We start from the raw sequence: 21,947 nt of genomic DNA, 5'->3' as shown, positions 1-21,947 counted from the left end.
GTTGTTTGCTGATAACAATGCACTTGTGACAGGATCAGAGGAGGGATTAAGGGAGTTAGTGACAGAGTTTGGGAAGGTTGTGCAAAAGGAAAAAGTTGAAGGTAAATGCAGGTCAAAGTAAGGTGATGAGATGTACAAGAGGGGGGAATGGCAGCAATTTGGAAGTGAATCTTACAGGAGAAAGACTGGAGAAAGTGGGCAGCTTTAGGTATTTGGGGTTGCACGTGGCAGGAAAGGGAGGCATGGAGGTGGAGGTAAAATGTTGATTGAGAGAAGGAAATGCAGATGGGGGACTAAAAATATACCAAAGGCTTTTTCCCCCTTACAAGGGAGGTAGCCAAAAACAAATGCATAAAATCCACTCCCACCCATTCCATCCCCACATACTGCAAAGAGGAGACTGTATGAAGGGGTGATTGTGTTGATAGCCCTGTGCATGGCAGAAACATGGAACATAAGAGAGGACGAGAGGAAAAGTTTAAATGTGTTTGAGATGAAATATTTCAGAAGTATGGTAGGGTGTTACTTGGTTGGATTGAGTGAGAAAAGAGGTTAGGAGGGGAGTGAGGGTGGAAAAGGAGATGAGAGATAGGGTTGATGAAAGAGTATTGGGATGGTTTGGACACATGGAAAGAATGAGTGAGGAAAGATTAGTAAAAGAAATGTGGAAGGCAGAGGTGGATGGAGTGAACATGAGGGGACGACCGAGGATGAGATGGATGGATGGGGTGAAAGGGGTGTTGAGCAAGAGGGGAATGCCTGTTGAGGAATGAAGGGAGAAGGCAGGAGATAGGGGTGAGTGAAGAATGGCTGTGTATAGATGATACTGTGATGCATGGAGGGGAGTGGGTGGGGGATGGGGAAATTAGGGAGTTGTTATGTGTGAATGATATTTTGATGCAGCCATAAGGGGATTTCTCCTCATCCTCAATGTTTCTGTGCAAGAGGATGGCAAAGGAGGTCACTGATTAAAAGAAGCGGCCTTGCTGCATTGCTTCTGACTCTGTGCAATGGGCGAGATGCAGGGATGACCTGTCATCCATGAGGAGCCAAGATGAGAGGGAGGGTAGGGCAGTGGAATGGGAGTGGAATGAATGGGGGATGAAATACTTGGGAGTGGAATTATCCCTTTTGATTTCGGCTACCTCCCTGGTAAGAGGGAAAAAGCTTTTGTTATATATATGTACTAGTTGTGTAGATAAAATATTCAGTACATATGTGTTTTAGGGATTTGGAGGTGTATGATAGATCAGAGACAAGGTGTATGAGAAACTACGAGTGTATGGAGTGAGGGGAAAAATTATTAGTGGCAGTTAGGGGCTCTAACAAAGAATATGAAACTTGTGTGAGCAAGGAAAATAAGGCACTAAAGATGCTTGAGGTCAATGTTGGGTTGAAGCATGAGTACAAAATGTCATCATGGTTATTCAAATTGCATATTCACCATGGTCTTTTACATCACATGTTGGATTCATGATCGACAGCTATTACCCCAACCCCCAGAAGACAGTTCAGAGCTTATGTATGACTGATCTATGGGTAATGCTGTGACCAACCCCCCCACACACACACACACACACAATAAATACACGGAACAAACTGAAAGAGGAAAGAGTGAGTGCTAAAACTATACATAATTTTAAGAAAGAACTGGATACGGAAAGATACAACTGCAGGTCACTACGAGCATAACTCTCCTCCCACAAAATACAACTAGGTAAAAACAACTCTTATGGATGCAATGATATGAGAAGTGAGTGTAAGAGCATGAATTTGGAGGTAGTCTTCTGGGAGAAGGGGTAGGGTGAAGACAGTTAGGTAAAGAAATCAGACTGTGTACCTAAAGTGATATTTTTTGATGGAGGGAAGGTGTGGATAGTTTAGCTGCAATGGCTTGCAGGTGGCAGGGATATGAAGTATGAATGGTAATGATAGAATGCCTGGGTGAACCAGGATTGCAGTTCTTCATTGTCTGGAAGAGAGGGGGAGTAGTGTACATGTACCCAATTGTTTCTTGTAAGCAGATACAGTTGGGTTCAAAGTACTGGAAGCGGAATAGTAGTTGGTCTTCCTCCAGGAAGAAAACTTTGGAGGAATTCATTCCCCCATACCCCAATTACAAAAGAATGATGTGTGACTGATCAGTAAGTGTCACTAAAACTTCCTCAGTATTTACTGGATTTTTTCTTTTTCCTCTTTTTTTTTTATGAAATTGACATCCTACACAGGTGAGGATGAGTGTGTTGGAATGGAAGGCTAAGGACCTTAATCTCTTGCCTTACCATCTTGTTTTATGAGTAACTCTCAACAAGTTAAAAATACAATAATTACCGTGAGAAGAGAGGAAGAACTAAGTGTGTTGACCCAATACTTGTTCCATAAAGAGTCAAGCAGTTTTTTATCAAGAAGAGACTTGAAATATGAAATGTCGAGGGAATAATACTGCTTGCAATGAACACCAAAGTCTTCAATCTTGTTGAGGGGTATGGTCTGGTACTCGGAAGGACCTTCATCAGGAGGTTTGTAACCCTGTCAAGAAGAAAAAAATAAAAAATAAATAAAAATAATAATAATAATAATAATAATTTTATATATATATATATATATTTATATATATATATATATATATATATATATATATATATATATATTATATATGGAAGAAAGTATATATTTATATCCACAGATATTCAACAACAGCAGTTATGTGCACCAGAATATGAAAAGCTTTTCCCATAATTGATTGACAATTGATGCTTTGGTTTAATGTCAATGATTCCCTCCCCCCTATTAGGAGGTTAAGACAATGTCACAGAGGACTTTGTAGCATGGAACCATACCCTTGGTTCAACTCGCCCATGGCAGGGTCCAAACTGCCATCACCTCGACCACAGTGGCAAGTAGGGACACTAGCCTGCTCAGCCAGTAAGCATCAACTACCCATCACAAACAACCATGTCATCAATAATCATAAACAAGTTTAAGGACTACATAATTCCCCACGTACCTTTGGGTATGTCCTGAATGCTCCAATATTGACTTTCCCAGAGGAAATGGTTCGAATCGGGTCAATCACAATTGCAACAAATGGCTCTTGGTAGTTTTGGTTGAGCATCTGCGTGGATACATCAATACCCGACAACCAACACCCATACCCTGGATGACTATGATACCAACCAATTACATTCTCCTGACGACTAACCTGAAAACACGAGGCAGATACAAACCATTAGGAGACACAAATACATGGGCTTCATAAATTACAAATGGATTTAAAAAAAAAAAAGAGCTTGGATATATAAAAATTTTATTTTGATCTCTGAACAAGCCTCCTCTATCAGTTTGGGCAGTCTCACTCAATGTGCCATAAATGAAGTTCAAGAGATCCTTCTCCCACTTCCCCATATCTCTGATGTCCAATTTTCAAATATCAGTTATCCTAAGACCCACCACCCCTATCACACAATAATCCTTACATCTACGTACTTATTTACCAGTCTATAAAGGGAGTTTCTTATACTGTTCACCACATATCTTTCACCTACTCATAACCTATCTTCTACATTTAACCCCATCTTCTATTTGCCAATGACCACTGGCAGGTAGAAGAATGAAACAGGAATGATCCTCTTTTTTGTGGATATGTTCACTAAAATTTTGCAACTGATAGATCCACTAAACTTATTTGTCACTGTAGTTTTACATAATCTAAGAGAAACTAAATGATATGCAGAAATTTACTGATAGTGTCTTCAGAATGCAACCCCAACTTAAGTTGAGGCACTACTGTGCCTCACTGCATTGCCTTCAACTTAAGTAGTGTGGCAGGGGACAGGGATGACTTCATCCATGAGGTGCTGAGATGGGACGAGGGCATTAAGAGTTTTAATATGTATGAAATAGGTGTATTCTTTGGCTGCCATCCTCCTTAAGAAGAGGAAAGTGCCTATACAGTAGTATGTATATGTATATATTCTATATACCCCCTAGATGAAAGAGAAAATGATACATGCATATAACAAAAGGCTTTAACCTTTACATGGGAAATGGTCCAGTCAAAGAATACATCTTAATACTTTGCAGATGATGAGTCCCTATCCCCTTCATAGAAAATGATGATAGTTAAAAAGATAGAATGAGAAGAAAATAAAAATGGAATTTATGTAAACATTCTGAATTCCATAAATGGGACAATCAAATGGAGAAATATGCTTCCAAGAGCATGTACCTCAAACCTCTTAGATACATACTGATATGTATTGTATAATGAAGTACTTTAAGTCAAACCAAAACATACCTGCTTGGCAGCCTCTACATATGCTGTCATGTATTCATAGGCTTGGGCTTGAGCATTGACTCGAGTTTCAGTTCCTTCAACAGGCAAAGCAAAGGAATCCATGACAATCATTGTTGGTCCATCCACTTTACCTAACATTAAACCCATGACCTGTATATCAAAAGAATAAAATAGTAAAATACATATCAAAGGTTCCACCTCTTATAAATACACATGTCTATTCTATTGCCATACTGAAAATGTTGGAAGGACGTTCCCCATTTTTGTTTGTTATATCAAGTAATGGGTGTAGTTTAAAACCAATGTAATTAGCTTAACCACACTGATTACAAGTGGATGCTAGCACTGTAATTTGGCATTGACCCTAGAAAGTGAGACAGTGTACTCTAATTGATTTTCTTATTAAATAAATATTAACACAATCACATCTCTTGTAAAAGGTAAGGAGCATACACCAGAAGCTGCGACAGAAATGGTCACACTTGCCCCATGCATTTGGACTGTTGGGGCAGTTAACAACTCAGCTGTGATTTGGAGAAAAGTGTAGGACTTGAACCTACAACCATGAAAATGTGAGACTTGCAAGTTTCTGATCATGTGAACAACACACACTTATAATCATTTTCATCAGGTATGACACACACTTATAAAATAAAGAATGAAATCAAAATTTTTACTCACCTCAAGTGTTCCTCCTGAGCGAGCATGCATCACCATTTTTAAGAGAGCCAAGGCGGAGATTTTGATTTGCTTGAAGAAGTGTGGGCTGTAATCAAGCAGGAATTTTGTAAGTGATACTAATCTACCACATTTTCATTAAAACAATAACTTATGTAGCAATCACAATACTTTCATAATATATATCATGTAATCATTCTGAAAGTGCTAAGAAAATGACAGTGATGAGTGAGGAAAATGGAAGAGAAATAAGGAAAGATGAGGTGAAGGCACTTGTCAAGATGACGAGAGCAGGTAAGGCACCTGGACTAGATGGGTGTTATGCAGAATGTCTAAAAAAAAAAGGGAGGTACAGTGATGGTGGACTGGCTGGTGACGTTATTTAATGATTGTTTAAAAGAGGGTAGAGTACTGAAGGACTGAAAGAGTGCCTGTATAGTTCCACTTTACAAGGGAAAAGGTCAAGATTTGACCCCTGGGGTACCAAAATTGAAACAAATTTATAGATGAGAAAAATGAAGGCATAATCTTTGGCTACTAGAATCAGTATTTTTTCTATGCTAGTATTTTTCATATCATTAACACGAGCACCATATTATGTTGTCCATAAAATGTACACTTGAGCTCCTAATCTAATTACATTTATTTTAATAAAAAACTTATAAGTGAATGCCATGAATTTACAAATTGCATACAAGCATTAGCATAATTACAACAAGTTTAGTTAGCATAAAATTGTATTGGATACAATTTTGGCATATTCAATACTTTCATGAATTTCTTTCTGAAGAAAAATATAGTTAATTTGGCTGCCTCCTCTTAGTCTAGGACAACTCATGACAGATAATATATGATGTCCTGGCACTGAACATGAATCTTTATTTGATGGATAATGATATGCACTTGCTCCTGAAGACCCAGATGGATGTAAAAAGTTCACTGTATAATCATCAAATTCCTCACAATATTCCTCCACAATTCCAATCCTGATCATGAATGCAGCTGACATACTCTCTTGGTTTGTCACATTTTACATTTTCCACCATTGCAGGTTCATTAGTAATATGACTTTTCTTTACTTATTACTTCTTTCCAATGCCACTTGAAAAGGGATACATCATCAATTCTTCCTTGTTTATGTGAACAAATCTATGATATTTCTGAGTTCCCTGAATAGTCACACTGTCATGGAATCGATGTTCCAACTGGTTGTGCATCTTTCAAATCAGATATAGTTAAAGAAAAATTTTATTGTCTTGCTGAAGTGTCCTTCACAGAACTGAAACATATTTTCTGGTGAAGAATTTGCCTCTGTAGTTCTCTACAAACTGACACATTTTAGAATACAGTTATAGACTATATTTTAATTCTTGATATTCTATGAGGCTCATTAGAAAACCATAACAACCAACCACACACACTTCTGGCTGAACCTGTACTAACTTGTAGATCTAAACTACAACTATCTGTGCTGATTCTGTACAAGTAGCAATATGTTGCAAAAATTGCCAGATCATTTGGTACTCTTATGAATTGACAAACAATTTGTAAATACATGGTGTTCACTTATAAGTTAATTACATGAAAACTACCCAGATAAACAACCTTTATATGGCTGTTTATAATAGCCTAGAGATGTGCTTTTATTTTTTATTTTTAAATAAAGGTAATTAATTAGATTAGGAGCTTAAGTGTGAAAAATATGTACAGTTGATGGACAACGTATAAATATGGCACTCACTTGTGTGTTAATTATATGAAAAATACTAGCACATATAAAAAAAATTAAATAATTCTAATAGCCAAAGCTTATGCCTTCATTTTTCTCATCTATATTTTTTTTTTCAATTTTGATACCCCAGGGGTCTAGACCTCAAATTTTTGCTGAAATGGGATTTTTTTAACCTAGAGTTCTAAAAATCTGAAATATAGATTCTTTGTCTTTTTCTAATTCTAAATGTATATACATTTGTATAACTATGGCTTTTATTACCCTAGTTATTGGTTACCAAATGTTAGTGACCTCTCATATGACCTCAAAATAGCTGAAGTCATATCTCCAGAACAGTTGTTTGGATTGACCTTTAAATTTCAAATAAGTGTTTTGGCCCTAAAACTACTTATAAACCAAATTTCAGCAAAATCAGAGCAATGAGGGTGTTAATTTTAATTATCTTTTGTCAATCTCACAGAGCCCTTTATGTGAGAAAGCTTTAGGAAAAGTTAAGGATTTTTTGGGGCTTTATGGATTTGGAGAAGGCTTACAACAGGGTAAACAGGAAGGCACTGTGGGAGGTATTGCAGACATATGGGATAGGAGGGAAGCTGTTACAAGCAGTCAAGAGTTTTTACGAGAGTAGTAGAGCCTCTGTTTGAATTAGAAATGGAGTTAGTGGTTTGACATAAAGGTGGGACTTCACCAGGGATGTGGTATGTTCCTTTGTCTGTTCAATTCATACATGGATAGGGTAGTGTGAGAGTTAATGCATGTGTAATGGATCATGGACTGGAGATGGTTAAAGAAAATAGATAAAAGTGGGAGATAAGTCAGTTGTTTGCTGACAACATTGCTCTTGTGGCAAGATCAGAGGAGGAATTGAGGAAGTTAGTGACAATTTGGGAAAGTGTGTGAAAGTTGAAGATAAATGTAGGTAAAAGTAAGGTGATGAGATGTACATGGGGAGAAAGTGACAGCATGACTGGAAGTGAGTATTAAGGGAGAGAGACTGGAGGAAGTGGATAGTTTTAGATACTTGGGTGCAAATGTGGCAGGAAAGGGAGGAGTGGAGATGGAGGTAGAATGTAGATTGAGAGAAGCAAGTAAATGCCTTGGTGGATTAAAAAGTGTGATGAGAAATTGACATTTGAGAATGGATGCTAAGAGGAGATTGTATGAAGTAGTGATTGTGCGGACAGCACTGTATGGGGCAGAAACATGGAACATAAGGGAGGAAGAGAGGAGTTTAAATGTGTTTGAGATGAGGTGCCTGAGAAATATGGCAGGGGTTACTAGGCTGAATAGAGTGAGAAACAAGGTGAGGAGGAGAATGGAGTTGGGAGATAGGGTTGATGAAAGAGTATTGGGATGGTTTGGACATATGGAAAGAATGACTGAACAAAGATTAGTAAAAGAAGTGCGGAAGGCGGAGGTGGAAGGAATAAACATGAGGGAGCGACCTAGGATAAGATGGATGGATAGGGTAAAATGGGCATTGGGAGAGAGAGAAATGTCTGTTGAGGAAGGACGGAAAAAGAGAGAAGGTAGGAGAGAATGGAGAATGGTTGTGTATGGGTGATGCTGTGATGCATAAAAGGGAGTGGGTGAGGATGGGGGGTGAGGGAGTACGTGTGAAAAATAATTTGACGCAGCCTGAAGGGATCTTCTCTTTTTCTGCATGAAGGGACAGAGAAGGGGGGTTGCCAATTAAATGAAGCAGCCTTGCTGTGGATGTGCTGTGTCTTGTGACATTGTTTCTGATTTGCATTGCTGCCATTTCTACTATAACTTTCTGTTAAAATTTTATAATGATAAATCTGAATCTGTAATAACTGCTACTACAGTATCATAAAATGTTAGACATAGTTTCATCATACATAAAATTTTTTACTTTATGAAGATTCATCATAGTCATTCTTGTTTTTGGCTGATCTATATTACTAACATCATTAATAGTTTTATCATAATCAATATTCTGTCCCTGTTCAATCCTGAGAACATTACTACCTCTGGCAGACATCTCCATCAAATCATGGATTCACCTACCTTCTGGTTTAAGTGGTACTTTTTAACCAGCTCTGAAACTGTCATATTCTGAACAAGTATGGCAATGACCTAACTGACTTTGTTATACTGCTCACTAAAAGTATATTAATTTTTGTTACAAATCCTTATATAAGACTTCTAACTTTAAAATTATATTTAAGACATTAACCCATTCAACTCATGTCAGCCACTTGTGGTGTACATACGAAAAACCGGATATGGTAGGCCTCGTGGTCGGCCCGTACATCCAAATATCATCTGATGCGGCTTGACCGCGCAAGGACTGACGTCATATTTTTCTGGTGTTTGATCAAACATTTTGGTGTTTTATGATTTTTTGTTTTATATGACCAAATGACAAGAATCTTGTCATCAGAGTTTAAAGGGTTACACTGACCTTAAAAGTGGCCCTAACAACTGAATGTGTTATAGATATGAACCCAGGTTGAATCACTTGATGAAGAAACTTTGTATTGGTATCCATATTGAATGAGTCCTGGACATTGTTAGTTATGTTTTTTTTAAATAAACACTAGTTATGTTTTGTATCGTTTGTGTGGTGATTAGATTTGGGGCATATAATGTCTATTTCCATGCCAATTTTTGTGCTATGTGGTGAACTGAGTGTAGATGGGGTTGTGTGATTATTGTATGCCTTAGAATAATATTCTTTCATATTTATGTCTGCAGGGACTTTATCTAGTTTGGTATTAATTGATCTTGACAGTATTTCTTGAATCCTTTGTCTATGAGATGAATGTGGGTAAAAGTAAGGTGATGAGATGTACAAGGGGTGAAAGTGGCAGTAGACTGGAAGTGAGCATTAAGGGAGAGCAACTGAAGGAAGTCGATAGTTTTAGATACTTGGGTGCAAATGTGGCAGGAAAAGGTGGAGTGAAGGTGGAGGTAGAATGTAGATTGAGAGAAGCGAGTAAATGCCTTGGTGGATTAAAAAGTGTAATGAGGAATAGACATTTGGGAATGTATGCGAAGAGGAGACTATATGGAGTGATTGTGCCAACAGCACTGTATGGGGCAGAAACATGGAACATAAGAGAGGAAGAGAGAAGGAGTTTGAATGTGTTTGAGATGAGGTGTCTGAGAAGTATGATGGGGGTTACTAGGCTGGATAGAGTGAGAAATGAGGCGGTGAGGAGGAGAACAGGGGTGGAAAAGGAGTTGGGAGATAGGGTCGATGAAAGAGTATTACGATGGTTTGGACACATGGAAAGAATGAGTGAAGAAAGACTAGTAAAAGAGGTATGGAAGGTAGATGTGGGGGGGGGAGTGAACATGAGGGGACGTCCTAGGATGAGGTGGATGGATGGGGTGAAGGGGGCTTTGGGGAAGAGGGGAATGTCTGTTGAGGAAGGACGGGAGAGGACAGAAGACAGGGGTGAATGGAGAATGGTTGTATATGGATGATGTTGTGATGCATGAGGTGGAATGGGAGGGGGGATGGGGGGTGAGGTAGTATGTGTGAGCAAAATTTGATGCAGCATGAAGGGATTTCTCCCTGTCTTCTCCTTTTATGCATGGGGGGACGGAGAGGGGGGGTCGCCAATTTAATGAAGCGGCCTTGCTGTGGATGTGCTGTGTCTTGCAACACTGCTTCTGACCCAGGGCAGAGGACAAGGTGCAGGGATGACCCATCATCCAGGAGGTGCTAAGATAAGAGAGAGGGTGGAGGGATATGGAGTGTATTTAGGGATGGAATGGGTGGGAATGATTTTATGCCTTTTCCTTTTTGGCTACCTCCCTTGTAAGGGGGAAAAAAGCCTTAGCATATGTATGTATGTATGTATGCTTTGTCTATGAGCTTCTGTACAATTCTGAAAGGAAAGGACTGACAAAATGTGCAGTAGTGCATTTAGGTAAAAAAAATAAATCTGGCATGAAAGCCGACCATACTTACTCTTTCTCCCAAGGTTTAGCCTGAAGTATGTCCTGTTGCTGTTTGCGGTCATACTGGTAGATCTCATCAACAGAGTTGATAGCCTCCATATTGTTGGCAGATTCCCAGGTCCGCAAAGCAATCTGGGACTGACTCATCTTGCTCGATTCATTATTATTAGTGCTACTTGATGACGCCATACCTGCAAAAATGGTAATGAAATTCTTTCAGTGACAAACGCCATCATTATATTCTCATAATATAAAAACTAATATATTTGCACTTTGATTACACTTTATATCTATCAAATAATGTTAGTACATAAACTTTCTTACATAACAACATCTGGGTAAAAGTCCAGAATCACGCAAGCAAGAATATTCGACATGAAATTGACATTGCCCAATAGTTTCTAACCTAACTTAAAGTAATGTAACCATTCTAAAGAAAAAAAAATACATCTTTCAAACTGCAAAAAGGAGTGAAAATGTGTTTCCTTGATACATCATACTAGTATAGAACTGATATCTGAAATTCAAAGTTTACATACTAGAAAAATAATCATCTGACGCATAATATTAGGAATAATGACATTTATTAATCAATCCTGTTACAGCCTACAAGAGACTTATAGACCTAGAAAATAGAAGGGTTGGAAATGGTCCTGTTGATCTTTATTTTATTAGTTTATAGATTCATGTATGTCTAACGTATAAGTGTTACTTTGATTGGCTTTGTACAAAATATTCAATGGATATCATAAGACACTTTGCAATCACAACATGACCTCTGTTCATCTTTCACCCTTCTACAATACGATTGTAAATGTGAAGACAATGTACCACATATTTCCAAATATCAAAATACCTCGATAGCATTATACAAATATATAACTCCTCTTCATTTATTACATTAAATAAACAATCCTTTAGTATTCTACCAATCCTAATGATTAAAATACATAGGGTACCTCTCCAAAAGTTGTAGTCACCCTACTCCCCTACCTGATTATCTCTTGTTTACAAATGACAGAATAGCAACACAGCAGACTCACTGAGTAGAACCGAACTTGCGCTTTGTGATACTGTTTTTCTTATTTCTCTTGTATATTATACTAAGATAGAAATGTTCGTATTTATCTCATATTTATAAATAAATCTTAATATACCTTGACATCAATACACATATTGGGATATAGATTTCTAGATCATCTTGAATAAAACAAATTTTCACTGAAAAGCTCAAGGTTTACATTTCAGTTTTATTTGTGTACTCCAGTATTTACTATGAGTAAAACTAGTAAATTAGTAACTTCATTTTATTTTTGTTCATTTTTACATTAGCAACTAGCAGATAATAATGTTACTGGGAAAATCTTGATGTGGGCTAGGATTTGGATAAGTGAGTCCCACCTCTGGTGACTGAATTTTTCAGTAAAGCTAATCACTTCCTCCAGTCTCTCCCCCTTAATATTCACTTTCAATTTACTTCCATCCTCTTTCTTTGTACATCTCATCACCTTACTTTTACCTACATTTACCTTCAATTTCCTCCTCTCGCACACTTCCCCAAACTCCTTCACTAACTTCCTTAAACCTCTCCTTTGAACCTGTTAAAAGCAGTGTCGTCAGCAAACAACTGGCTTATTTCCCATTTTCCTCAATTTTCTTTAACCATCTCCCTTGCATTTACCTCCTGCACCTTGCATCCATGTACAGCTGCACAGAAAACTATCGTTAGTAAATCACGCTAATCATTTTGACACAAAGCAACGAAACTATTTGAGACAAGTTGAAGTCTCCATCGGAAATAAGATTATCATGTCATAGTGAATCCATATGAACTCCAGAACTATTATTCGATTCGTATTCATTCAGAAGGAATTCGAACAATTCGAACCCCAGAAATACCAACCCTTCGGTATCATAAAGTTATGTTCATTAGCGAATGTTTCGACACCCCTACTAACGATAGTTTTCTGTGTAGCTGTACATACTGAACAGCCATGGCGACATGACACATCTCTGACGAAGTCCCATCTTTACCTCAAACCACTCGCTTGAGGTAAAGGTGTAAAATCATACATATACAACTTGGTGGTAAATTAGTATATTTAGTTCTTAATTTACACAATATATAGGGATCAAGAGGCATCGTGTAAATAAAAAATTGCTTAAATTAATTTGAGGGGTACAGACAAACAGTTTCTTAAGGAGTATTTCTGGATTTCAAAATTGTTTGGACTAGACTCATGTTATTTCAAACAAACAACATAATTCAAATAAAATGTATTATTTTGTCAGTTGCATTGGGCCAAATTTGTATATATATATATATATATATATATATATATATATATATATATATATATATATATATATATATATATATATATATATATATATGAATACTATTAACATATATATTCAGTTTCTTTCCCTCGGATCTCTTCCGAAGTGTGGACTATACGGATGTTGTGTTGAGCGTCCTTAGAATTGGATTCCAACCCAAATCCTCCAGCGTTAGACGAAATCCATCCATAGACTCGGAATCCAACCCATCCTTTGACTAGTGTAACCGTACCTTTAAATAATACAACTATTGTCTGTGATTGGGAATGCTAAGAGACATTACTTTCCCCAGCCAGGAAAGAAAATAAAATCAGTGCGTTAATTATTCAAACTTTTTTTTTTCAACCCTTAAAACAACTGGATCCACTCCATAATATCTTCAGAACTTGCGTTTCTAACGATTTGTTGTTGAAAAAAATATCTTAAAAGCAATTATAAATAGAGCATTCTGCGGTTTGGTATGCTCAGAAACGTTACCTTTCCCAGAAAATTCAACCAAATCAGTAATATTGCATATGAAAGGCTAGGTGCGTTAATTACACTGAGTAACAGTAGTTTTGTTTCTTTAAATGTCTTTAAAGGGTAGTAAGTGGTGGAATGAGGAAGCAAAGAGGGGTGTAGAAGAGAAGAAACAGGCATTCATAGATTGGCTACAAATCAGGACGAGGGAATCGTATGAGAGGTACAAAGTAAAGAGAAGGGAAGTTAAACACAAGATAAAGGAAGCAAAGAGGAGAGTAGATGTGAAATGGGGTAAGAGTATGACAGAAAATTTTGAAAGTAATAAAAAGATGTTTTGGAAAGAAATTAAAAGAGGAAGAGGAGGTGAATCAAGTAGAGAAGAAAAGGTTAAAAGGGGCAGATGGAGAGATGATAATAGAAGAGAAGGCAGTGAGAGGAAGGTGGGCAGAGTATTTTAGGGAGTTGCTAAATATGAAGGAGGATAGGGAGGGAAAGATAATTGCAGTGGGAAATGCTAAGAAAATGAGAGTGAGGAGAAATAGGGAAAGATGAAGTGAAAGCAGCTGTTAAGATGATGAGAGCGGGTAAGGCACCTGGATTGGATGGATGCCATGCAGAATGTCTGAAGAAAGGAGGTACAGTTATGGTGGACTGGCTGGTGAGGTTATCTAATGTTTGCTGGAGAGAGGGTAGAGTGCCGGAGGACTGGAGGAGTGCCTGTATAGTTCCACTTTACAAAGGAAAGGAGGACAAGTGTGAGTGTAGTAGTTTGAGGGATCAGCTTGTTGAATGTAGTTGGGAAGGCTTATAGGAAGGTCTTGATTGAGAGGATTAGGAGAGGAACAGAGGGAGTAATTGGTGAGGAACAGTGTAGTTTTAGGACAGGTAGGGGTTGTGTAGATCAGATTTTTGCGGTAAGACAGATATGTGAGAGAGCTATAGGAAAAGGAAAGGATGTTTTTTGGGTTTTTACGGATCTGGAAAAGGCTTATGACAGGGTAGACAGGAAGACACTGTGGGAGGTTATGCAGATATATGGGATAGGAGGAAAGCTGTTAAGAGCAGTCAAGAGTTTTTACGAGAGTAGTAGAGCTTGTGTTAGGATTAGAAATGGAGAGAGTGAATGGTTTGAGGTAAAGGTGGGACTTCGTTAGGGATGTGTTATGTCGCCCTGGCTGTTCAATCTATACATGGATGGGGTGGTGCGAGAGGTGAATGCAAGGGTAGTGGGTCAGGGGTTGGAGGTGGTTAAAGAAAATAGAAAAAAAAGGGAAATAAGCCAGTTGTTGTTTGCTGACGACACCGCTTGTAGCAGGATCAGAGGAGGGATTGAGGAAGTTAGTGACAGAGTTTGAGAAGGTGTGTGAAAGAAGGAAGCTGAAGGTAAATGTGGGCAAAAGTAAGGTGATGAGATGTACAAGGGGAGAGAGTGACAGCAGGCTGGAAGTGAGCATTAAGGGTGAGAGACTGGAGGAAGTGGATAGTTTTAGATAATTGGGTGCGAATGTGGCAGGAAAGGGAGGAGTAGGGGTGGAGGTAGAATGCAGATTGAGAGAAGCGAGTAAATGCCTCGGTGGATTAAAAACTATAATAAGAAATAAACATTTGGGAAGAGATGCTAAGAGGAGGTTATATGAAGGAGTGATTGTGCCAACAACACTGTACGGGGCAGAAACATGGAACATGAGGGAGGGGTTTGAATGTGTTTGAGATGAGGTGTCTGAGAAGTATGATAGGGGTTACTATGCTTGATAGAGTGAGAAATAAGGAGATGAGGAGGGACACAGGGGTGGAAAGGGAGCTGGGAGATAGGGTTGATGAAAGAGTATTAGGATGGTTTGGACCCATGGAAAGGATAAGTGAAGAAAGATTAGTAAAAGAGGTGTGGAAGGCAGAGGTGGAAGGAGTGAATATGAGGGGGCGTCCTAGGATGAGATGGATGGATGGGGTGAAAGGGGCATTACAAAAGAGGAATGTCTGTTGAGGAAGGACGGGAGAGGACAGAAGATAAGGGTGAATGGAGAGGGGTTGTGTATAGATGATGCTGTGAGGCATGAGGGGGAGTGGGTGGGAGATGGGGGATGAGGAAGTATGTATGAGAAAAAAAATTGACCCAGGCCAAAGGGATTTCTCCCCGTCTTCTCCTTTTCTGCATGAGGGGACAGAGAGGGGGGTCTTGCCGAATTTATGAAGCGGCCTTGCTGTGGATGTGCTGTGTCTTGCGACACTGCTTCTGACCCAGGGCAGTGGACAGGATGCAGGGATGACCCGTCATCCAGGAGGTGCCAAGATGAGAGGTAGGGAGGAGGGTGGAGGGGAGTGGAATATGTAGGGAATAGAATGGGTGGGAGTGGTTTATATGCCTTTTTCTTTTTGGCTACCTCCCGTGTAAGGGGTAAAGCCTTTGGTATATGTATGTATGTAGTACATCTAAAGTTGTTTTCCCTCCTACTTTAAAAATACAATTGAAAATTGCATAGCTTCGATATTTCAAAAGATAATTGAGGTTTTATATACAAAACAAACTATACACAGCTGCGATAATACACTAAATTGGCATATTCACATTGTCTATAAATTGTAGCTGATATTTCGTCCTTGTCATCACTTTTTTAAACTTATGAGAGAATGTAAGAATAAAAGCATGTGGTAAGGTTATAAAAGCCCACTAGAAGTGCACTGATGAGTGTGATTTCTTAGTGTGAGCTCCTCGATATTTACTCACCAGTAACTACTGTATATATAGTCCCCCATCATAGTGTCCCATCTTACTTGGCATCTTTTCTCCATTGCAGCAGTGTCCTGACGGAACCTCTCGCTATGCTCTTCACTCACTTCTCCCAAGTTTCCACGAAAAAAGTCCACATGTGAATGCACCTTTAATGATATTCTACATCCAAAGTTCTTATAAATTTCCAAAAGTTTTGCTACGAGTTACTTTTAGTTTGAGTCTTTACTATTACCAAGAAATCCATTAACTATGTCTCGAAATGCACACCATGCCTAGCTTTCGACATCACACATTGCATTCTCGAGTTGCGCTAACTTCAACATTTACTTTACTTGCGGCCCAGTATACACCACCCTTAATTTTGGCCTCTGATAGCTTTGGAAAGAGTAAACGAATCTCTTGCAATGCCTTTCCATCATGATATAATGCTTTCACAGAATGTTTGACCAAACCAAGCTTTATATGGAGTCGGGGTAGCAACACTTTGGCAGGCTCTACAAGAGCCTGTCTAATAACATTGAGTTGTCCTGTCTGCAAGTCATCTCATGATGTTTCTTTTAGTATACTGTTTGTCTGCAGTCCTCCCCGAAAAGATTCCATTCACTCAGTCTGGATGCTAAAAAAAATCAGTTTCTGACTTAGTGAGACCCAAGTCCTTGATTAGATAATCCAATTCACGTTGCTTTGGAAAGTGTGAGTTGGTAATCATTCTTGGCTCAAAACTTTCATCAATTTCTTCATTGTCACAACCTACCAACTTTCCTGACGACACCTCCATCATATCCTCTTCCTGGAAAAATATAATAATAAATAAATAAATAAATAAATAAATTAGAAATAATGCATTTATTATAATATATAAATTGTATGTATAATCGCATCACAAGAGAACACTAGCTGTTTGGAAGATTTCAATACTGATTATGTTACAAAGTATAGAGTTCATAATTTGATAAAAATTTACTTACATTTTCTGGTGGTCGTGAAACCAGTAAGATATCATCATGTGGCACAGGCGAAATAGAGGGTAAACTGCTGGAATATGGAATGGATTTTCTTTCCTTAAATTTTCTGTACTTTCATATGTCAATCATGGAAAAGTAGCAATCATCTTGATGATTTTTTGGTTCTCGCCAAACTCGGCACAGCGAATGGCATTCCTTTTCTTGCACGTCTCAGCCATGCATCTAAATTGATCGACAACTTCCACATCTCACATGAGGGACGAAATGTCACGTTTGACGAAACGTCGTGTCGACGAATTGTCCCATTCGACCAATTGTCCTTCGACCAATTGTCGTGTACCCTCATTCCAAAGCACAATTCATAAGCAATCCACTTTGCACGTTTCACAGTTTTATTTGATACATGTTGAGGTCCAACGCAGAAAGCACACACATAATAGAATGAATCTGGTGAATTCCTGCATTCTTTTGTTAAAAATTATCAAGAACGTCAAAATTTATAGTATAAACCTAAAAAAAAAGAAAAATGTAAGCGACAATTGTGTGTTTTCCCGTACATTTCTTTAAATTATCTTAATTTTCTGTCACTAAAACGGTCGATGGTACAAAAACAGTAAGTACATATTTGGAACCAATGCAAACTTTTGCATAAGAAAGGCTCAACAAAATAAGAAAAATAAAACTATTGTGAAAATTTTTTACCCAGTGTTATTAATTCTTTTTCGATTTCTTTTTCCTGTTTGTGTAACAAGACTGCGTTTCTACATAGCCTATTTTTTTTAAAGGTAGTGGCATACTTCCAAAGGGAATGAACGGTAAACAGGAAGGTAGTAATAGGCTCGCCATTTTTTCTATTCTGTCCTAAAAAAGAAAAAAATGTCAGAGAAAATTACTTTTCAGAACAAATCGACGGAAACAATTGATAAATTAGTAAAACTGATCAGTCATACCCAATGGAGTGCTCTGTCATTGTTGTTTTTATGGATTTAATGACGATAATCAACCTAACCTGATCTAACCTAGGACATACTTTCGTATGAGAAAAGTTGTAAACTCTCTCTTTCTCGATTGTGACGTATCAGTTTAGCATTTAGAAAATCAAACAACTCAATCATAATTTGTTTACAATGACTTTTATTGATTTCATAATCTTAGAATAATTAATCTCTGAAAGGCAAAAAAGAAAAAAAGAGAAAGAAGAAAGAAAGGAAAATAAAAACAAGAGAAGCGACGTATGATTCATCCTCAGTGGCCTCTTTACTCCAGGATAATACCTCTTACTCTTCTTGGATGTACTCTCATTATGAGATCAATGGATCTCAATGTTTTCTCAATTCCTAAATCAACTGGATCAAATCCGTAATACCTTCAGAACGTGCATTTTCAACGATTTATTGTTGAAAATAATTGAATAACAAAAAATAAATATTAAAACCAAAGATAAATAGAAATGAGGTGAAACTGATTACCACCCGATGATATATTATGAATGGAAAATAAAAATTTCTTATGTACCAAATAGTGTTGCAGGGTAAAATGGCGCACACACTTCAAGCCGTTTTCCTGGTAGATATCCACGAAGCACTTATCAGTAATGATCTTCACCTATTGTTCCCAATGGGACAAAGACACAACGCCTCTCTGTCAATGAAAGCGACAGACAATTTTACTCTCTCTTAGATAGCAACTGGAGCCTATTTTTATCAAGGCCTATGAGAAGATTTCCACCCCACACTCACCCCTTCTCCACCCCCACCTGTACTTCGCTCCAGAACCCAGTGGACACCGGAAGGACCTATGTTTATTTATTTTTATTTTATTCATTGTTTTCCCTGTTTAGCTTTACCTAAGAATTGTAAGTTATATATGCCAATATTGTGATTGACGTCAATGTGTTGGTGGGATGACCTTTTCTGAATCTATGTTTATTTAAGGTGTTGGGTATAATTCTTTCCAAAAGCAGTATTTTCATCATTGGCGAAGAGAAGGGAAATTGGTCTGTAGAAACCGCGTAGACTTGGACCGCGTATCGAACAAAACATAAGAAAGAAAGAGACTACAAAAGACCATAAGGCCTACACTAGGCAATTCCATGTCCATTACGACCTGTCATCAGCATCCACAAAGTTATCTAACTTTCTCTTGAATCATCTGATAATTTCAGCGCTCACTACATGATTACCAAGTCTATCCCAATCGTTGACCACTATTTGTAAACAAGTTCATGTCTATTTCCTCATTAAATCTAAATTGTCAACTTAAATCCATTAATATGATTACCTTGCCTGACACCCTTGTCAAAGCCCTTGATACACTCGAACACCTCTATTAGATCACTCCACACTCTCCGTCTTTCTAGAAAGTGAAAATTAAGGTGTCTAAGCCTGTCCTCGTAAGATAAATTTCCGAGGCCCTGTATCATTTTCGTCATTCTCTTCTGTACTGGTTTTAGTAAATTTATATCCATCCTTTAGAATGGAGACCAAAACTGTGTCGCATAGACAAGGATAGTTCAAACTAACCCCAGATAGAGTTTGAAAACAACCTCTGCATTTTTATTCGTAATCGTCCTAGCAAATGAAGCTTAATGCTTTGTTAGCTCTATCCCTGGCGATAATGTACTGTTTCCTGGATTTAAGCTTAGGTCTCACTAACACTCCCAAGTCTCCCTCGCACATTATTTTCTTTAAAAATGTGTTATCTAAGCTATATCTGCTTTTAGGGCTGAGTAATCTTACGTTTAACACACTGCACTTTGAGGTATTGAAATTCATCTGGAATTTCACTGACCATATAAACAGTTTGTTAAGACCTTCTTGCAGTATCCCTGCATCTTCTCCTGGCCTGACTTGGCGTCCTATTTTAGTGTCGTCCGTAAACTTACATTCTATTGTCCAAGTCATTTATATACATGATGAACAATAAAGGACCCAGTTCCGAGCCCTGGGGAACTCTACTAGTAACGCTCTCCATTTAGATTTTACACCGATAATGGTGACCCGCTGTTTTCTGTCACTGATCAATGCTCTACCTCATTCAAACACTTTTCCTCCTATGCCATGGGCTTCGACTTTATTTAGTAATCTCTGGCGGGACACCTTGTCAGACACTTTGCTAAAGTCTTGGTAAATATCATTATAACTATCATTGTTATCTGATGCCTTGTAGGTATAAATGTAAAAAGACAAACAATCAATTATACATAACCTACCCTTGGTGAACCTATGCTGTGAGTCACAAATCAAATTAAGTCTCTCCATGTGATCTCTGGTTCTATTAGCCATTATTACCTATAACCGACGTCAAAACTGATTGACCAGTAGTTATGCATAGACGATTTATCACCCTTTTTTTGAAAATAGGAGCAATGTTTGTCTGCCCTCAAAAAATAGGCACAAATCCAGTGTCTACCGACTTATTAGATATTTCCATTGACTGGTTGCAGATTTCCATTTTACACTCTAAGCACTCTGGGAAATTTTTCGTCTGGGCACAGGGATTTTGTAGTTTTAAATTTATCGATCTGCTTTACTACTTTTTCCCTACTAATGTTGATTTTAGTTAGTCTACTTCCTTCATCCCCGCTGAAGATCGGGTCGCAGTCAGGTACTTTATCTAACCTCTCCTTAGTAAATACCGTGAGAAAATATTTATTAAACGCCTCACTTATTTCATCCTCCGAATCTATCAAGACATCTGCGTCGTTTTTAATTGGGCCTATCCTTTCCTTACATTTTGTTCTGTAAAAATGAAAGAAGCACTTTGGGTTGGGTCTCGCTTGTCTGGCAACCTTAATTTCGTAGACACATTTCAGTGTGCGCGTGTTCTTTTTAACCAGTTTAGCCATATCATTATATTTAGATCTAAGGTGTGTATCTCCGTTTCTTATTCTAACTTAAAACCCTCTTTTCATTCCGATCTCATTTTTCAGCCTATCCGTCATCCATTTGAGAGTATATGTACTCTTCCTTTTTCTCCTTGAGGGAAGTGAATTTATTTTACTCAAACAAAGTCATAGCAGTTAGTTTACTGTGCAATGCGTCTAGACCGATGACCCTGCTATTTACCTCATGCTTGTAAGTGACCTGATCTCGGTATTGCATGCTTTCGTCCGTGAACCGACTTTGGTCTAGACCCCCGACAGCGTTAATGACGTTGTCCGTGTACCTGACCTCAGTATACTTTTCATCTAGACAGCTGATACTTTCATTGTCGTCCGGGCTGGTACCGTATGTGATAAATTGTCCTAAATATTCCTTCAGGTTTTCAAATTTGGCTCTCCTGAAGTCAGGTACTAGAATGTCACTCGTACTATTTAATTTTTCCAATACCTTTATAACATTAAATCTTATTTTTTGATGATCGCTACAGCCTAGACACCCACTTTATGTTTCTCGTTAGGTCCTCATTTTTTAGTTAAGATTAAGTCCAGAGTATTTTCTCCCCTCGTACAATCGGTAATCATTTGTTTTAGGAAATTATCTTGTACCACATCTAAGAAAAATATACGCTTCCTGATCTCCTACTAAATTTTTCCGGTCAATGTTTCTATAGTTAAAAATCTCTCATGATCACAACTATTCAACTTTTCTATGTTGGGACGCCTTGTAAATTTCTTAAATCAGTGGTTCAGTGCGTTCAATGCTAAGGCTAGGAGGTCTGTAAAGGACACCAATAACAGTTTTCTTATTTTTGCCAATAATTGACCAAATAGATTCCGTGCTTTCCTATTCCTTAATCGATTTGTTGATTATACAATTTTCTGTGTTTTTATGAAAAGTGCTACTCCCCCCTCCTGCCAACCCT

At 38.0% G+C, this 21,947-nt stretch overlaps 1 protein-coding gene across 2 annotated transcripts in view; it reads right to left on the bottom strand.

Moving 5' to 3' along the window:
• LOC143024908 (uncharacterized) overlaps positions 1-21,947 on the bottom strand; it is a 114,721-nt gene that overhangs the window by 1,728 nt on the left and 91,046 nt on the right. For both annotated transcript variants that reach the window (XM_076184344.1, XM_076184345.1), the window contains 5 exons: positions 10,654-10,834; positions 4,979-5,063; positions 4,298-4,447; positions 3,008-3,202; positions 2,332-2,529 (listed from right to left, as the gene is read on the bottom strand). In XM_076184344.1, coding sequence (XP_076040459.1) covers positions 2,332-2,529; positions 3,008-3,202; positions 4,298-4,447; positions 4,979-5,063; positions 10,654-10,834 — 809 coding nt within the window. The remainder of the gene's footprint in view (positions 1-2,331; positions 2,530-3,007; positions 3,203-4,297; positions 4,448-4,978; positions 5,064-10,653; positions 10,835-21,947) is intronic.

Source organism: Oratosquilla oratoria, chromosome 4 (genome assembly GCF_046742065.1).
Source record: "Oratosquilla oratoria isolate Oo_2021 chromosome 4, ASM4674206v1, whole genome shotgun sequence".
Lineage (NCBI taxonomy): Eukaryota > Metazoa > Arthropoda > Malacostraca > Stomatopoda > Squillidae > Oratosquilla > Oratosquilla oratoria.
Note: the sequence above shows the minus strand (reverse complement) of the source record. Positions and strands in the feature narration are given on the sequence as shown.